The sequence below is a fragment of the Eschrichtius robustus genome, chromosome 1 (genome assembly GCF_028021215.1).
Source record: "Eschrichtius robustus isolate mEscRob2 chromosome 1, mEscRob2.pri, whole genome shotgun sequence".
Classification (NCBI taxonomy): domain Eukaryota; kingdom Metazoa; phylum Chordata; class Mammalia; order Artiodactyla; family Eschrichtiidae; genus Eschrichtius; species Eschrichtius robustus.
The window spans coordinates 67,657,536-67,677,244 of record NC_090824.1 but is presented as its reverse complement, the minus strand read 5'-3'; the positions used below and the strand labels follow the sequence as shown (position 1 = coordinate 67,677,244).

The 19,709-nt window shown below is 34.1% G+C and overlaps 1 protein-coding gene across 3 annotated transcripts in view; it reads left to right on the top strand.

Annotated features, from left to right (window-relative positions):
- Window positions 1–19,709, top strand: part of SCFD1 (sec1 family domain containing 1) — a 132,131-nt gene that overhangs the window by 94,534 nt on the left and 17,888 nt on the right. For 2 of the 3 annotated variants that reach the window (XR_011074312.1, XM_068546621.1), the window contains exons 18-20: window positions 6,565–6,627; window positions 8,658–8,733; window positions 16,814–16,867. Coding sequence is in view for 1 of the 3 variants with exons in the window: in XM_068546621.1 (XP_068402722.1) it covers window positions 6,565–6,627; window positions 8,658–8,733; window positions 16,814–16,867 (193 nt within the window). In the remaining 2 variants the exon portion in view is untranslated. The remainder of the gene's footprint in view (window positions 1–6,564; window positions 6,628–8,657; window positions 8,734–16,813; window positions 16,868–19,709) is intronic. The other variant, XR_011074313.1, reaches the window with a different exon arrangement.

The window sequence follows — 19,709 nt, the reverse complement described above, 5'->3', positions numbered from 1 at the left end:
TCCATAGTGGCTGTATCAATTTGCATTCCCACCAACAGTGCAAGAGGGTTCCCTTTTCTCCACACCCTCTCCAGCATTTGTTGTTTGTAGATTTTCTAATGATGCCCATTCTAACTGGTGTGAGGTGATACCTCATTGTAGTTTTGATTTGCATTTCTCTAATAGTGATGTTGAGCAGCTTTTCATGTGCTTCTGGCCATCTCTATGTCTTCTCTGGAGAAATGTCTATTTAGGTCTTCTGCCCATTTTTTGATTGGGTTGTTAGTTTTTTTAATATTGAGCTGCATGAGCTGTTTATATATTTTGGAGATTAATCCATTGTCCGTTGATTCTTTTGCAAATATTTTCTCCCATTATGAGGGTTGTCTTTTCGACTTGTTTGTAGTTTCCTTTGCTTTGCAAAAGGTTTTAAGTTTCATTAGGTCCCATTTTTTTATTTTTGTTTTTATTTCCATTACTCTAGGAGGTGGATCCGAAAAGATCTTGCTGTGATTTATGTCAAAGAGTGTTCTTCTTCTTCCTATGTTTTCCTCTAAGAGTTTTATAGTGTCCAGTCTTACATTTATGTCTCTAATCATTTTGAGTTTATTTTTGTGTATGGTGTTAGGGAGTGTTCTAATTTCATTATTTTACATGTAGCTGTCCATTTTTCCCAGCGCCACTTATTGAAGAGACTGTCTTTTCTACATTGTATATCCTTGCCTCCTTTGTCGTAGATTAGTTGACCATAGGTGCATGGGTTTATCTCTGGGCTTTCTATCCTGTCCATTGATCTATATTTCTGTTTTTGTGCCAGTACCATATTGTCTTGATTACTGTAGCTTTGTAGTATAGTCTGAAGTCAGGGAGTCTGATTTCTCCAGCTCCGTTTTTTTACCTCAAGACTGCTTTGGCTATTCGGGGTCTTTTGTGTCTCCATACAAATTTTAAGATTTTTTGTTCTAGTTCTGTAAAACATGCCACTGGTACTTTGATAGGGATTGCATTGAATCTGTAGATTGCTTTGGGTAGTATAGTCATTTTCACAGTATTGATTTTTCCAATCCAAGAACATGGTATATCTCCATCTGTTTGTGTCATCTTTCATTTCTTTCATCAGTGTCTTATAGTCTTCTGAGTACAGGTCTTTTACCTCCTTAGGAAGGTTTATTCCTAGGTATTTTATTCTTTTTGTTGCAATGGTGAGTGGGATTGTTTCCTTATTTCTCTTTCTGATCTTTCGTTGTTGGTGCATAGGAATGCAAGAGATTTCTGTGCATTAATTTTGTATCCTGCAACTTTACCAAATTCATTGATTAGCTCCAGTAGTTTTCTGGTGGCATCTTTAGGATTCTCTATGTATAGTATCATGTCATCTGCAAACAGTGACAGTTTTACTTCTTCTTTTCCAATTTATATTCCTTTTATTTCTTTTTCTTCTTTGATTGCTGTGGCTAAAACTTCCTAAATTATGTTGAATAATAGTGGTGAGAGTGGGCACCCTTGTCTTGTTCCTGATCTAAGAGGAAATGCTTTCAGTTTTTCACCATTGAGAATGACGTTGGCTGTGGGTTTGTCATATATGGCTTTTATTATGTTGAGGTAGGTTCCCTCTATGCCCACTTTCTGCAGAGTTTTTATCATAAATGGGTGTTGAATTTTGTCAAAAGCTTTTCTGCATCTGTTGAGATGATCATATGGTTTTTCTCCTTCAATTTGTTAATATGTTGTATCACATTGATTGATTTGCATATATTGAAGAATCCTTGCATTCCTGGCATAAATCCCACTTGACCATGGTGTATGATCCTTTTAATGTGTTGTTGGATTCTGTTTGCTAGTATTTTGTTGAGGATTTTTGCGTCTATATTCATCAGTGATATAGGTCTGTAATTTTCTTTTTTTGTAGTATCTTTGTCTGGTTTTGGTATCAGGTTGATGGTGGCTTCACAGAATGAGTTTGGGAGTGTTCCTTCCTCTGCAATTTTTGGTAAAGTTTGAGAAGGATGGGTGTTAGCTCTTCTCTAAATGTTTGATAGAATTCCCTGTGAAGTCATCTGGTCCTGGACTTTTGTTTGTTGGAAGATTTGTAATCACAGTTTCAATTTCATTACTTGTGATTGGTCTGTTCATATTTTCTATTTCTTCCTGGTTCAGTCTTGGAAGTTTATACCTTTCTAAGAATTTGTCCATTTCTTCCAGGTTGTCCATTTTATTGTAATAGAGTTGCTTGTAGTAGTCTCTTATGATGCTTTGTATTTCTGCGGTGTCCGTTGTAACTTCTCCTTTTTCATTTCTAATTTTATTGATTTGAGTCCTCTTCCTCTTTTTCTTGATGAGTAGCTAAAGGTTTATCAATTTTATCTTCTCAAACAACCAGCTTTTAGTTTTATTGATTTTTGCTCTTGTTTTCTTTGTTTCTATTTCATTTATTTCTGCTGTGATCTTTATGATTTCTTTCCTTCTACTAACTCTGGGTTTTGTTTGTTCTTTCTCTAGTTCCTTTAAGTATAAGGTTAGATTGTTTATTTGAGATTTTTCTTGTTTTTTGAGGTAGGCTTGTATTGCTATAAACTTCCCTCTTACAACTGCTTTTGTTGCATCCCATAGGTTTTTCATCATCGTGTTTTCGTTGTAATTTGTCTCTAGGTATTTTTTGATTTCCTCTTTGATTTCTTCAGTGATCTCCTGGTTATTTAATAGCATACTGTTTAGCCTCCATGTGTTTGTGTTTTTTACGTTTTTTCCCCTGTAATTGATTTCTAATCTCATAACATTGTGGTCGGAAAAGATGCTTGATATGATTTCAATTTTCGTATATTTACCGAGGCTTGATTTGTGACCCAAGATGTTATCTATCTTGTCGAATGTTCCATGTGCACTTGAGAAGAAAGTGTAATCTGCTGTTTTTGGATGGAATGTCCTATAAATATTAATTAAATCTATCTGGTCTATTGTGTCATTTAAAGCTTGTGTTTCCTTATTAATTTTCTGTCTGGATGATCTGTCCATTGGTGTAAGTGAGCTGTTAAAGTCCCCCACTATTATTGTGTTACTATCAATTTCCTCTTTTATAGCTGTCAGCAGTTGTCTTATGTATTGAGGTGCTCCTATGTTGGGTGCATATATATTTATAATTGTTATATCTTCTTCTTGGATCAATCCCTTGATCATTATGTAGTGTCTTTCTTTGCTTCTTGTAATAGTCTTTATTTTAAAGTCTATTTTATCTGATATTAGAATTGCTACTCCAGCTTTCTTTTGATTTCCATTTGCATGGAATATCTTTTTCCATCCCCTCACTTTCAGTCTGTTATGTGTCCCTAGGTCTGAAGTGGGTCTCTTGTAGATAGCATATATATGGGTCTTGTTTTTGTATCCATTCAGCAAGCCTGTGTCTTTTGGTTGGAGCATTAATCCATTCACGTTTAAGGTAATTATCAATATGTATGTTCCTATTACCATTTTCTTAATTATTATGGGTTTGTTTTCATGGGTCCTTTTCTTCTCTTGTGTTTCCCACTTAGAGAAGTTCCTTCAGCATTTGTTATAGAGCTGGTTTGGTGGTGCAGAATTCTCTTACCTTTTGCTTGTCTGTAAAGCTTTTGATTTCTCCGTTGAATCTGAATGAGATCCTTGCTGGGTAGAGTAATCTTGGTTGTAGGTTCTTCCCTTTCATCACTTTAAATATATCATGCCACTCCCTTCTGGCTTGTAGAGTTTCTGCTGAGAAATCAGCTGTTAACCTTATGGGAGTTCCCTTGTATGTTATTTGTCATTTTTCCCTTGTTGCTTTTAATAATTTTTCTTTGTCTTTAATTTTTGTCAATTTGATTACTGTGTGTCTCGGCATGTTTCTCCTTGGGTTTATCCTGTATGGGACTCTCTGCGCTTCCTGGACTTGGGTGGCTATTTCCTTTCCCACATTAGGGAAGTTTTTGACTATAATCTCTTCAAATATTTTCTCGGGTCCTTTCTCTCTTCTTCTCCTTCTGGGACTCCTATAATGCGAAAGTTGTTAAGTTTAATGTTGTCCCAGAGGTCTCTTAGGCTGTCTTCATTTCTTTTCATTCTTTTTTCTTTATTCTGTTCCACAGCAGTGAATTCCACCATTCTGTCTTCCAGGTCACTTATCCGTTCTTCTGCCTCAGTTATTCTGCTATTGATTCCTTCTAGTGTATTTTTCATTTCAGTTATTGTATTGTTCATCTCTGTTTGTTTGTTTTTTAATTCTTCTAGGTCTTTGTTAAACATTTCTTGTATCTTCTCGATCTTTGCCTCCATTCTTTTTCCGAGGTCCTGGATCATCTTCGCTATCATTATTCTGAATTTTTTTTCTGTAAGGTTGCCTATCTCCACTTCATTTAGTTGTTTTTCTGGGGTTTTATCTTGTTCTTTCATCTGGTACATAGTCCTCTGAGTTTTCATTTTGTCTGTCTTTCTGTGAATGTGGTTTTCCTTCCACAGGCTGCAGAATTGTAATTCTTCTTGCTTCTGCTGTCTGCCCTCTTCACTGTGTTCTTATGATAAGAAAAAAGTAGACAACAAACCTTAGTTTAACAAAAGAAACCGAAAACTGTCTTTTCTAATTTTTATAACATATACACTTAAATATTTGGCTGTGTCATATGTGTCATTGTGTTTTACATTATGACTTATGTGGAACTCCCTAATCAAATATTTGGTGTTAAAAGAGGAAAGGCAGTCTTGGGCATCATTTTACATGGTTACAAAATATTCAATATATAATTTCTAATTTGTAACATTCTTCTTTCTAATTATAAGGGTTATATCAGTTTATTGAAGAAAATTTTAGAAAACTCAGAAAGGTATAAAGAAAGTAAAAATTTACCTGTAGTCTCCCCATTCAGAGTCTACAGTAAACCGTAGTGTGTATCCTTCTATATGCATATTACATATTTATATTTTTAATCAGGAAATCATTGTTATAGATGCAGTTTGTATTCTAGTTTTCCAATAACTTTCATTATGCCAGTTTTCCATCGTCTTAAATACAGCTGACCCTAGAACAACTTGGGGGTTAGGGACACCAACCCTCTGCACAGTTAGAAATCCAAGTATTACTTTACAGTGGGCTGGCCCTCTGTATCCCTGGTTCCGCATCCATGGATTCAACCAACCACAGATCATGTAGTACTGTAGTATTTATTGATAAAAATATGAGTATAAGTGGACCTGCGTAGTTCAAACCCATGTTGCTCAAGTTTCCAGCTGCAGTCTCCAATGGTAGTATTTAGTGTTTGCATGATATTCAGCCATATAAACATATTATTCTTTATTTAACCCTTTATTACTTAGAGACAGTTAGATACATATTATTTATATTTAGATATTGCTATTTCTGGTGAAAAATAAATTTTTGTTAAAGACAGAAATTCCAGCCTACTGCTGAAAACAGCTGATTCAAATCCTCCTTTCAGAACAAAATTGTGATTTTTGTGTTTGGGATTTCTCTAATGGTATCAGCAAATTTTGTCCAGATTGAAATAGAATACTTTAAGCGTTTCATCTTCCACATCTTAGTGATTCCCATTCTTTTTTTACTCTCATAATGTTTTCTTGTATTTAGGTAGGATTTTTTTCCATTTACAAAAGCATTTGAAATGATTAGGAATTATAAAAATATTGATTCACATAAAAATGTTTATGGCATGCTATTATTAAAATGTTATAGAACAGTATGTACAATATACTAATTTTGTTTTTAAAGTATATATGTTGTATATGCATATGTTCAAAGATTAGAAGAATATATGCCGAAATCCTAACAGTGGTTACTTCTTAGTGGTAGGGTTCTTCTGGGAGCATTCTGTTTTCTGGATTCTCTACAGTGAACATACTCCCAGAAGGAAAATATTTTTTAAAACATAGCTAAGTGCCATATTTTTGCAGAGCTGTCAAGAATTCTATAGTTTAGTTAAAGACATTCTAGACATTCATTTAGAAAGATTTGAAAATAAATGACTATATGCAATTCAGTATAAAAGTGTATATGTAACTAAAAGGAAATATCATTGAGTAGTAGAATTAGAATAGTGTTAATGAAGAAAGTGGTGGTTTTGAGCTGAATCTTAAAAGGAAATGTACAGTTTTTTATTGGAGAAGACAGTGAGTTTATACCCCCAAAGGACAGCATCCCAAAGGCATGTGTCTGGGAATGAGAGAGTATAGAATATGGAGAATAGTAAAGAGACTAAACTTAATCAGTATGTGATTGTTCTTTTAAACAGAAAGTCTCTATTTCATGTTAATGATCAGATATTTAAAAAAGAAAAGAGAAATCCTGAAGTTTGGGGAACTAATGCATTTGTGTTTTTTAAAGAATTCACTGTTTTAGTACCAGTTGCACTCTACTTGAACATTATTTTTCATGATTACAAATTATACAATCAATGTTTGTATAATTGTTTCAGTGTTAATTGTACTGAAACACTATTAGTTGAAAATTTTCTTTTCAGAAACTGCATAGTAAAACTTATGGTTAGTCAGTAGATATTTTAATGCCATGATACTAAATGTTAGCTCAAATAATCAGAGTTTAAATATAACTGTCTTATGTCATAGGGCGTTTGCCAAGATGGCTTCAGCTCCTACCAGCTATGGCAACACTACCACTAAACCAATGGGGTAAGTATTTTTAATAATTCTGATTGAATAAGTCTGGTACTCCAGACCATAATTGGACTTTCATGCCTTAAAAACACAGTGTGACACTTTGGATGCAGAAAGTTTTCATTGTGATACAGAACAACTGTCAGCATGCCTTTAGCTTCCGTAGGTAGTTTAAATTCTGTATTTTACATGGTATGGCTTTGTATGCTTCCTTGTTCTTAAAACATGTTTTTCATTTTCAGAAGATACATGAAGTTTAAAAACTGTTTTTATATCAATGTTGATAATATAGACTTGAAGCTAGACACTCAAGACCTAGCTTCAAGATGGAACTAGGCATACTGCTAAATGATAGAGAGGAAATCCTCAGGGCTGGGTATGACTTCTGACTCCAGAAAATCCTGTACAGTATGTGTGGTTTTCAGAGGAGCTGAACAAAGTGATTCTAACCGCTCTTTTCCATACCATACTAGCTTCAAATTCCTAGCTTATTTTTGGAGCTTAGAACAAAAGCATGAAACTGGAGGAAAACCAGTTTACCTACCCCGAGCTGCCAGTTTTAATGAAACAGTTTCCAAAAAGTAAAAGTACTTGGCCTAAGGCTGGGCCTTGTAAGCGCTTGGCAAAATGAATCCATCTGGCCTCACCTTCAGACAGTGCTGTGCAGGTGAGCCCACTAACTCCCTGAGAGTTACCTGGTACCTGGGAATTGCCTCAGAACTGTCCACTCCAACAGAGATTACTTTCTCTTGTTTTTGTCAAAGAAATGATTTCCATCCTGTCCATCTCTTCATTTCAGAGGGGAGTAGGACAAGATAGGAAAAATGAAAATATATTTGGAAAATTACTCTCATGCATTTAATGAAACAGACTTTCCAGTTCTTTGTCTTAAAATCTTACTGAATCTTAAAAGCCTATTAGATGTCTCATGGGTTTTGTAGTTGAGGATTTTAATAAAATGTGTTATAAGAAAACCTTGGATGATTTGAAGGCTTTCCCTAGCCTTCTTTTTTTTTAAATTAATTTTTATTGGAATATAGTGCTTTACAATGTGTTAGTTTCTACTGTACAGCAAAGTGAATCAACTATAAGTATACATATATCCCCTCTTTTTTGGATTTCCTTCCCATTTAGATCACCACAGAGCATTGAGTCGAGTTCCCTGTGCTAAACAGTAGGTTCTCATTAGTTATCTCCCTAGCCTTCTAATATCAAAATGCAAAATTACCATTCTGTCCCACAAAGCATCCTTTGATTCCATGTGAGAGACTTTTTGAACCACAAATATAAAACCAATATGGCAAGTCATTTGTGTTATTTTTGTTGTTAAAAATTCAGACACTAAACAGTCTTCTGAGTTGAGGTAGAATTCATCAAGTATGTTGTGCTTCACATTTTTATATGATAGATTTTGTGTATGAGGGGAGAAACTATACAATGCAGGATTAGGTCTAGCAGCTATGATATAGAGAACACAGTAACTTTTGACCTATTCATAAAACTTATAGACATATATGTTTTGAATATGTCAGTGTGTTTTGAACTCCTAAAGTGAGTCATCTGAATTACTATCTTTTTTTTAATTGAAGTATCATTGATTTACAATGCTGTGTTAATTTTTGCTGTACAGTAAAGTGATTCAGTTATACATACATATACATTTTTTAATATTTTAGATTACTATCTTTAATTTATTGTTTTAACATTAAGACAATCAGGAAAGCAAGGAATTCTCTTCAGTTAATAATTTGCTTAAATACTATAGCTAAGGCTTAGCAATTAAAATGTTTATATTGAGGGCAGCTCTCAATTTTTATATTTTATTAATATCGACTAGTCAGAAAGTTTTATTACTATTTCATTGTTAAATAAAATTGTGGCAGTGATGTCCATGGAAGCAGAAATTCTCAGGTCACTTCTGTTTAGTGAAAACAACGGTGGTAGGCACAGAGAGCATCAGCATGTATTGTGTAATCAGACAAGTATTCTGTCTGTAATTGGAGAGTTAATTTGCACTTAGTGCAGTCCTCTTCTTTTGCACCTAGTCTCTTATCACGAGTCATGAATACAGGATCACAATTTGTGATGGAAGGAGTGAAGAACCTGGTATTGAAACAGCAAGTAAGTACAATTGTTAGAAAACACACTGGTAACTTTTGAATATAAATGTTGGCAGGTTGATTGCTCAGATAGAGCAACTTCTACATATATTCAAGTACAAATATTAGGAATAAAATAAAATCAAGGAGTCCTTTACTGGTATATTTAAGGATGTGAGGATGTTTTACAGGTATAGTTCACAACTTTGTAATTTTATGCTTTTTTTTTTTAATTTGCTAATTGGACTTTACTGACATTTTGATTTCCTTTAACTATTAGAAGGTTTGTGAAAGTATATTAATTGAAAAAAAATGAACTTAACCTTAGAATAATGAACTGTTACATAAATGCATATTATTTAAGTTTTAACATATATTAGAATATTAATAAGCTAATAGCCTTAATAGTCTAAAAGCCTGTGTAAATTAAAATAAAAATATTTTAAGTAGAATATATGTTTTGAAATAATGTAACTATAGCTTGATTTCATACTTCATTTTTGAATAACAGTCTTAGTTTTAAACATAAGACTTTTTTTAATGACTTTTGTATTTTTGTTGTTTTCCTGTTATTCTCATATATAGATATTTCTGCTTCAGAGTCATCATTAATTGATTTGGTTTGTTTTCAAACTGGACTTGTTTTTAACTTTTTGTTATGGAAATTTTCAAATACACGTTAGTATGTCAGACTCTCCTGAGCCCTTCACCAAGCTTCAATACTCAACATCGTGCCATTCTTGTTTCATCTTCCCCACTTATATTTTTTTATTTGATTTATTTTTAACTGGGATATTTTAAGGCAAATCTGAGATATAATATTTCACACATAAATACTACAGTTTGTAGTGAGAAGGATTTTAAAGGCCAAATTAAGAAAAGAAATAGAGTTAATTATCAGTTATTCAGATCTGAATATTAAGTGTTTACTTACTTGTTTTCAGAATAAACTAGATCTTTGTTTCTCTGAACTTCTTCCACACTTTTTATCTTTCTTATGATGTTTACCTGTGGTATTTTGTATTAACATTATTTATATTTTACTTCTTTTTTTTCCAGTTTTATTGAGATACAATTGATACATATTGTTTTACTTATTTTTTTTTTTTAAACATTTCTAGTTATTTGCTGGGACTCAATGCTAAATTATATGGTTCCTGAGCTTTTTTTTTTTTTAATTAATTAATTAATTTATTTATTTTTGGCTGTGTTGGGTCTTCGTTTCTGTGCGAGGGCTTTCTCTAGTTGCGGCGAGCGGGGGCCACTCTTCATCGCGGTGCGCGGGCCTCTCACTATCGTGGCCTCTCTTGTTGCGGAGCACAGGCTCCAGACGCGCAGGCTCAGTAGTTGTGGCTCACGGGCCTAGTTGCTCCACGGCATGTAGGATCTTCCCAGACCAGGGCTCGAACCCGTGTCCCCTGCATTAGCAGGCAGATTCTCAACCACTGCGCCACCAGGGAAGCCCCTGTTTTACTTATTGACGGCAAAGAATTTCTTTCCCCATCTTTGAATTTTCCATAGCAGTTTGCAGAAAGTAGGTATTCAATTTTTGTTTGAATAAGTGAATAAGATTTTATTGTAAAAAAAAATGTAGTGTTAATAAAGAACAGTGAAAAATCCTAATTTGCTGTCTTTAACTAAAAGGCTGATTACTTCCTAACTTTACTTCAGAGACATTCCAGATTGCTTTATTTCCTAAGTACTTGGGAAGACTTTTTAGCTTCATTATCACTCCTAGGAATTATTTTCAGTCCTTCCCATTCTGTCTCTCTTCTCGTAAGAGGCTACTACTAAATACTTAATCCACTTTTTTACTGGTTCACAGTACTTCCCTGAGTCAGTTTATCTTTACTCTCTTAGACTACTGAAGATGAAGAGACATAAAAATAGGAGGTTGGGCACATTAGTGACCAACATACTGTACTTACAGTTTAACCTAGCACCTGTTAAAGAAAAAATTACTCATGGCACTCATTAAAGTACAGTAAGGCAGACTTTATTCAGGGGGACCATTGAGAAAGATGTTGGGACCACCACAATGGAGTTTTGAAGTCTGGGAGAGAGACTGGGCTTAAGTACAAATACAACAAGGAAAAGTGGGAATTCATAGCCAAGGAGCAGGGTGTAGGGTATCAGTGGTTGGAAAATTACTAAGAGGAAATATCAGGGATAAAGGGGGATCCTGGCTAAACCAACCTAACAGAATTCTTGCTGAAAGCAGGCTAATGTGATTGGACATCACCTGGGAGGTGGTAGAAGGTGAGGAACCCAATGAGATACCGAGGGTGGTTAGATACCAAGGATGGAGGTGCTGGCTGTAAACTGACTTTAGCGGGATTCTTTCTAAAATTGGACAATGCAGAGATGGACACAGAAGTCCACAGGTCGAGGCCCAGTTGAAAAAGTTCAAAGAGCCTGAGTAGAATCTCGTCTAGGAGAGAATCTTTGTCATAGCACTCTATTTATTATCAACTATGGACAAGATGATTTCATATGTGAGACAAAGGGGGAACCACCAGTTTCTAAGACTACGTCTGTCTTTTCCTAGATAGACTGGCTATTGTATAACTACGTATAGTTAAATTTAATTTTAAGGAAAATTACATATTTTACTTAACATGTCACTGTTAGAAGGAAATCCCAGTAGTAAGATTCCCTAAACAAAGGAATCCTTATCACAAATAACTGATAGCATTGAGAAATTACAGGCTTTAATCTTTTTTTAAAATATTTATTTATTTTTGGCTGCATTGGGTCTTCCTTGCTGCACGCAGACTTTCTCTAGTTGGAGTGAGCGGGGGCTACTCTTCCTTGCAGTGTGCGGGCTTCTCATTGTGGTGGCTTCTCTTGTTGCGGAGCACAGGCTCTAGGCGCACGGGCTTCAGTAGTTGTGGCACGTGGGCTCAGTAGTTGTGGCACACGGGCCCTAGAGCACAGGCCCAGTAGTTGTGGCACACGGGCTTAGTTGCTCCATGGCATGTGGGATCTTCCCGGACCAGGGATCGAACCCGTGTCCCCTGCATTAGCAGGCGGATTCTTAACCACTGCGCCACCAAGGAAGTCCTTTTAATCTTTTAAATGATCAAATTTACTTTTTGAACTTATTACCTTTGAGTCACATGATATACAACCCCAAATGATGCCTGTAAGAAGGGTCTAAAGTGATCGACTTAAATATTTTATTGTGCTAACACAACAGTGTGTTTTATTTAAAGTTAAGTTTATAAAATATAAAAACAGATTATCCTCTGTGACCTCAAATCCTTTTGCTTTTCTTAACATTGCAAATAACATACTGCTTTGATATAGGCAGTTTCTCACTTACAGAAGTAAAATTTGAAATGACTGGTGGTTACCTCTTTCTGCATCACATTTCTATCACCACTGCTAAGAGAGCCAGGCCGGTTTTTTAAATAGATGTTAATAAGACTTTTTAGGAAATATTTATTGATTTGGGGGACACTGGTTATTGATTGGGGATAGTGATTCATTATCTATTGTGAAGTAAAAATAAAAGTCATTATAAAACAGTAAATTCAATATGATCTTTTTGTTTTTGTTTAAAAAAAGAAAAAAATAGAAGATACTCAAGGATATATAACTAGGTTTTAAGTGTTAGTTTTTCTAGGTGAGAGTATTCACCTCTGATTACTTCCATATGATAAATTACTAGACTTGAATTATGGAATCAAAAGAGTGAACATTTCTAATTGTTCTTAGTAAATGTTACCAAATTGCTGTCCAGAAAAGTTGTACCAATTTGCAGTGATTTACAGCACCTGTTTCTCTATATCCCTCCCAGACTTTGACCTGTGTGTATGTGTATGTGTGTAATCTTTGTAAATTTAATACTTTTAAAAAGTCTCTTGTTCTAGAAATATTTAAACTCGTAGAAAGCCATTTTTAAAGTTACACTGTCCTAACGTTCTAAAATTTAGAGGAACTGCTACAGGTAGATATAGGGCAGGTTGGGAACTGAGAAAAATGTCAGAGAAGAGACTGGAAGAGATGAATTCTTTGTTTCACACTTGTAAAATTCTGTTTAATTTATGCCTCTTAAGTCTCTAAGTATTTGTTCCAATTTTTTATCAGAATAAACATTTTAAGCTATAAAAAAATAAGATAGAATAGGATGTCTTGTCATGTCCAGTTTTCTAGGTCACTTATAAGAGCCTTTTATACTTTTTTGTTTCTTGGGCAGCATAAGTTTTATGTATCACAAGTATTAGCTATCACATAAAACCATTTGGATGATATTCGCAGATTTGAAATATATTTATGTGAGGATAATTGTACAAGAACGTGATGATGAATAATGTAGTGCTAAGTTGCATAATTAAAAAGTCTTCTATTTCACTTTCTTTGGCTTGTTTGCTTAAATAATCCTTCTTTTAAAAATGAATTAACAACAAATAAATTGCAAGCAGTGGAATTCAGTAGATTAAAAAAGACTTAAAAGATATGTCACCTAATTGCAATGTATAGCCCTTATTAACATTATAATTTGAACAATGAAACTGTAAGAAATAAATTTATGGAGCAGGAAAATTTTGATACTGACTAGATATTGAGCTGTAGTAAGAAATATTTGCTGATTATTTTAGGTGCGATAGTAGTGTTACAGGGTGTTTTTTTCTTTTAGGAGTTCTTATATTGTGGAGATATATATACTGAAATAGTTATTGATAAAATGATTTGATATTGGGGACTAGTTTTAAAACAGCCTAGGGAGTGGGGAGTGAGAGTATAGATAAAATAAGAATTTGCCATGAGCTGATAATTGTTGAACCTGAATGACGGAAATTGGATGTGTTTTATTGGGTCTAGGTAATCCTGTTTCTTGATTTTATTGCCATTAATATGCTATGGTTTTGGAAAAAATACCACTTTATATATTTTATTCTTTCCTCATCTGTAAGATGTGGATATTAGATTCACTCTGTAGATCCCTTCTGATTTATAATTTTAAAATTTTGGAAATAGATGATCCATCTTATTCCCCTTCCTCCTATCTACTTCACTGACAATTTTCCAATATCCGCATACTCCATCTTATTCTTTACTTGGCTAATACAGTCTTCCAGATAAGTATTCTCTTCAAGAAGGTACACATACTGCTTTTCATTCTTCAGGACTTTGATAATCAAGACAGCAGCAACTCTTGTCCCAACTTCACTGCCTAGTTCATTGTCAGAGTATCATCCCAAATCCAAGGCTACCGGCTGGGGGGGGGGTGGTGGTGAGGGGGCGGGGAGTTGGAAATAGTCACCATAGACCAGATGGCAATACAGGGCAACAAGTGGCTAATCCTAGGAGAATTAGAGGGGAAAAATGTTTTTAACTGTTTTGGATATAGGACTGTATTACGTTTTTTAGATTGTCTGTTTTTTAATTTCTTTGCATATTTTATTTTTATTTTGTTTTTAAGCAATTATGCCATCAGAGACAAAATTAACATTGTTTTTATTTAAACTTTTCCAGTGACTAAAATCATAAAACGTGACTATGGTCATAAAACTATTAAGGATTTTTAGAAATTAATTTCTCACTGTATTTTTTTTTCTCCCAGTAATGTTTCTAGTTCATATATTTGAAATTTGAACATCTTGGAAATAGTGATCCTTAATTTAGGCTATTCACATGTATGGGACTCTGTCTCTCAAATCTAAATATATAGAGAGGCTTTCTACTAATAAAAATTTAGTTAGTAACCTAGACAATAACATTTTTCATTTTATTTCTGAAACAGTTTCTAAAAACAATGAAAAATATGCTTGGGAATTTTTAAAATAATGGGCTTTCATTTGATTAAATTTTATTTGTACCTCTGTTATTGAGGTACACAATTTTTTTGTGTCTTTAAAGATGAGTGAACAGACCATTTGTTGAGTGAAGAAAATTGTATGGTTTTGTTCTGCTGTTTTCTCTCTGTTAGCTGCCACGGTTCAGTTTTTTCAATTAGTAGAACTGAGTTATCTTGTATATAAATTATTATCAATATAAAATTCATTTTAAAATGATTAAGTCTTCATGTAGGCCAGATAGAGCATTAGTTGATGACAGAGCTCTCAGAAGTTGTTTCCTGAAGTACTCTTTCTTAGGCCTTTAAAGACATTGTGTATTTCCTTTATCATTTTCTACACTGCAAGTTTTCCTTAATGTGTGACAGTGTGTGAATTATTGTGTAGTGTGGCAGTAGTAGATGACTCTTTTGGTGTTATCTGGTTGTAAAGACCAAACAAAAACATAAAGAATTGTCTCTGGGCTCTTAAACTTTTGAACTGTACTGCTAGAAAGAAATTTTTCTTGTGTTATTTAATGACCTATTCACTGGCAGGCTTATCTTCAGATACAGCAGAGATATGAAATGCAAAGTAAAATTTAACTGTACCTTTTAGAAAAATCTTATTTTTATACTAAATGAAATATTCAAATTTCCAGTTATTTTCACAAATACAATAAAAGTAATATGACTCATATGGCTTTATCAATTATATAAAATCTTTTCTGAACTTTTCTCCATTGCACATGTCTAATACCGTAGTACAATTCAGAGAGCTAAACGGAGAATTAAAAGTAAATAGAGAAATGGATATAAAATTAATTTTAGTAAAATGTTATAATTTATAATGTTGCCTTGCTCCAGAATTCTTTTTATTGTTCCTGTTATGTTGCAAAGTACTTCATCTTTTGTTGGTGTTACTTAGAACAAATTTGTAACTGTAGTTTTCTCTTTTGAATAAAGCATTTTTATAGATTTAAATCTGTACCCAGTTATTCTTTAGAGAAAGTTATGGTTTAGACTTACATTCTTAAGTGAACAAACTCAAGTTTATTTGAAACAAAACTTAAAAGGTAAAATTTTGAGCTCTCTTTTTCAAATTCTAAATAGAATTCAGGAAGTACATTCAGTTATCTTGAACATTTGGTGCTTGTGTTTATATTAAGAAGTTCCTGGCCAACAAAAATATCAGAGAATAATGAAATAGCTTTAATTTTACTTGCCTAAGATTATCTTGAAAGATTTTTACTTGCCGATCTAGAGAAAGAAAAAGGAAAAAGAAATGCTTATTTTCTGTCTGGGCAAAGCAGCATTTTCCTTAGTGATGGTCCATTTTAGTAACAATAAAATGTTTTATGACCTAAAGAAAATAAAACTTGTAAAATAGTAATGTTATCTACAGTTATTTGAATAATGAGATTTAATGTTGCCTCTGTTGTATGAAATCTCTAAGATACAAAACTACTCTTTCCAGAATATTCTGTGCAGTTCACAAAGGAAATATCAGTTCAAAGTGGGCAGAATACCATCCCAGTAGGAAGGTACTTTGAATAGGCATAATAGTCACTTAGTAAATTTTCTGTACCCAATGTGTTGTTACGTTCAAAATAATGGTTAAAATGGTCAGATTGAAACAAAGCAATAGTATTTCATATCCCCATGCATGTAAGCATGTCAAGGGGCAATCTTCTGTCAACACCAGTGTTATACATTTTATGTTCAAAGTGGAATGTGTTTTGTAAGAAGATAATGTAGTATGTCATTGAAAATTTGGAATTTATCCCAGGCAAAATTAAAGCGGTCAATAAAGTGTGTACATCCATTTCCCCATTTTTTCAAAGAACACAAGTATCTTTTTGGCTAGAAGAATATACATTAGAAATGAAAAAACTCTGTTAGGTCATTTAATCTCATATATTTCTGCAAACTTAAAGTACTATTTTTTAAATAAACAAACCTGCAGAAAGGAAATGAAAAAAAGGGGGTGGGGATTCTTACTCAATTAAAACAAAAGCTTACAATTACTGGTGTTAAAAAGCAGACATCCAACAAAGTAAAAAGCCCAAATATGTATTTGTACTAAAACCTGGATACACCTATACATTTTTTAAAATTACGTTTTTTCTATGAAACCTTGAGTAATGCCAAGGGTATTTACAACTATGACACCATTCACAGAATACTTAATCTTAGAATGTGTTTAATTGAAAGGTAAGCATACTGAACTATAGAATGATTAGGTTGTTTTGCTGCTAGAGAAGAATTTTGGTTTGTTATTTCTTCTAATATTTAACAAAATACTCACTGATCTCTTCCACAGAATCTACCTGTTACTCGTATTTTAGACAATCTCATGGAGATGAAGTCAAACCCTGTGAGTAGCATATAACACTGTACTTGTAAATTCTTGAACATACCAGACTATATACAAAAAGTGATAAACTCAGAGTTTGTTGTGGGCTTAATCACAGCAGACTACATGATGGAAAGGAAAGAGTCCATGTTCTCAAACAGCCTTTTTTAGCCATTATCACAGACAATGGGAATTGGTTTCTCGGCTGCTACATCACTCTGGCCAGCTTTCATCCGAAGTAAATGTAGATTATATCCTATATATGTCCTAAGGAGCAACTTTCTATAAATAAAAAAGAACTAGTGAGCATCAGTTGGTGTACTATAAAGAGTACCAGATCAGTTTAATTTTATGACATTAAATTAGGAGAGGAGTGCATAGTAAAAATTTTAAGTGCATGTATTCAGATGGCACTAAGTTCTTTGGGCTGAAAAGTAAATTGAGAGAGATAAATTGTTTGATGAAGAGATAAATGGGTAAATAAATATGAGCATTTACTTAAAGAATGGGTTTTCAAGCTATCTGTTTATAATTCAAGAAAGGAATGTAAAAATCAACACAATCTGTTTCATAAAAGAGCCCATCCTGTTACTGTGGCAACTAGAAAGAGAGTGGTTATCTGGAATAGAGAAAAGCCGCATGATCAAAACCCTCGTTTGGGTTGATCTGGATCACTATAGACTTGGCATCAAGACTTAGGATAACAGGCTGAGAGATAGAGTGAGAACAGAATCTTCAGTTAAATATGTCATTATTTTGTAATTGTTAAAACATTATTATAACATTAAAGGAAATTAGCAAAAACAAATTTTAAAATCTGTCCATGTGAAAACAAAGATATGGTGTTATAAAAAAGCCCAAAAAGGGGCAATTACAGTTATGAAAGGAATGAGAGAATTGTGTATAATGATAAGCTAAAAAGGATTGGATTCTTCTATCTGGGAATCAATATAGAGAAAGTGGTATACAATGTAGTAAAAATAGATTTATTACTACATCCTAGAATATATGAAGAAGGAATGCTTCTTTTTTTTTTTTTTAATTTTTTCCCTGGTCATTTTAATTTTATGGGATTTTTTTAAAATTTATTTTTGGGTGTGTTGGGTCTTTGTTTCTGTGCGAGGGCTTTCTCTAGTTGCGGCAAGCGGGGGCCACTCTTCATCGCGGTGCGCGGGCCTCTCACTGTCGCGGCCTCTCTTGTTGCGGAGCACAGGCTCCAGACGTTCAGGCTCAGTAGTTGTGGCTCACAGGCCCAGTTGCTCCATGGCATGTGGGATCTTCCCAGACCAGGGCTCGAACCCGTGTCCCCTGCATTGGCAGGCAGATTCTCAACCACTGCGCCACCAGGGAAGCCCAGGAATGATTCTTGAAAAGCCTGAGAGAAGTATGATTTATGATTAATTGTCTTATAGACTACTACTTCATAATAGGCAGTAAATTTCTGGAAGATATTATCCCAAACGATAATAAAGATTAAAAATATAAACAAATGCAAAATTTTAGACACCATGTCCACAAGGGGTTAGGCAAGTTCAGGATATTTTGTTGCTGTCCCTAGTCTAGAAGTCGAGATGATGGATAAGGACAATAATAATGATAATAGCTAACATTTATTGTGCATTTCTTTAGCCAGGAACCAGTCAAAACATTTTTCATGTAGCTCATTTAATCCTCATTCGAACCTTCTAAGAAAAATACTATTTTTTTTAAATTATTCTCATTTTATAGATGAAGAAACTGTGGCACAATTAAGTTGCCCAAGGACACACAGCTAATAAATGGCAGAGCTGGACAGGCCACATTTTCCACCACTGTGCTATATTGATTAGGGCAAGAGCCATGCCCTTCATAGAATCATAGAACTTTAGAGTTTAATGAAACTGTAGAATCTTAACTGTGAAGGAGAGGAAACGAAGAGATATTAAGTGACTTTTCCCAAGGCACACTATTTTTAATAACAGAATTGGAACCAAAAACCCACTACTTCTGAATTCCTGCCTACTACTCATTCCAACATATACACACCTTCCACATTTCTGTCATAGACATACAGATGGCTAAATTATGGGTCTTATTCAGATGTTTCTCCAAGTTCTGTAAGTTCATTTATCAGTTCTATTGACTTTGACTTTATAACTGAAGGCACATTACTACAGACAGATATTTTTTAATTAATTAGAAAAAGTAAAATTTTTCAGCTTTGAAAGCATTTTTTCATCCATCTGCTAGATGAGACAGATGCCTGCTCCCTCTCTTATCCCTGTCTTGTTCCCATATTGACAAATTGATTTGGAGGCTTTGAAGAGATTAACGAAGTGTACTAAGTTAAACCTGACTAATCATCTTGAGTATATCATATCTCAAAGGCTTTAAAATGCTATAACCTAATTCTAGATGAATTCTTATCACTAACGTTTATTAAGTGTTCTTTGATTTGTCTTGATTGGATATAATGAAAGAAAGGGATTAGGCAAGATATGAGGTAAGTTTCATCTTCCCTTGTACATCTGGCTAGTAGTGGTTTCCTGGAGCAAAGTGTTGAAGGATTATGGCACTGCCTTTGGGTTCAGGGAGAGTTCTGTGATTGATTAGCATCGTCCACCATTGAATGCAGGACTAGGTAGTGGCAACAATGCATGGTTTGTCATTGATCACGTTTGGGTAGGTTCATCCAGAAAAGAACCAGAAAACATTTCAGAAAAGAATGAGTTCCTTTGGCTGATTGTACCATGGAGGGCAAAGGAGGCAGAGATTAGGAAGTGACTACATTATAAACAGTAAAGCAGTACTTTCCAGCTCCTTTAATATCAAGAAGCTAGTTTCCAATGTAGTATGGAGGTCAGCAACCCCTTATCCACAACTT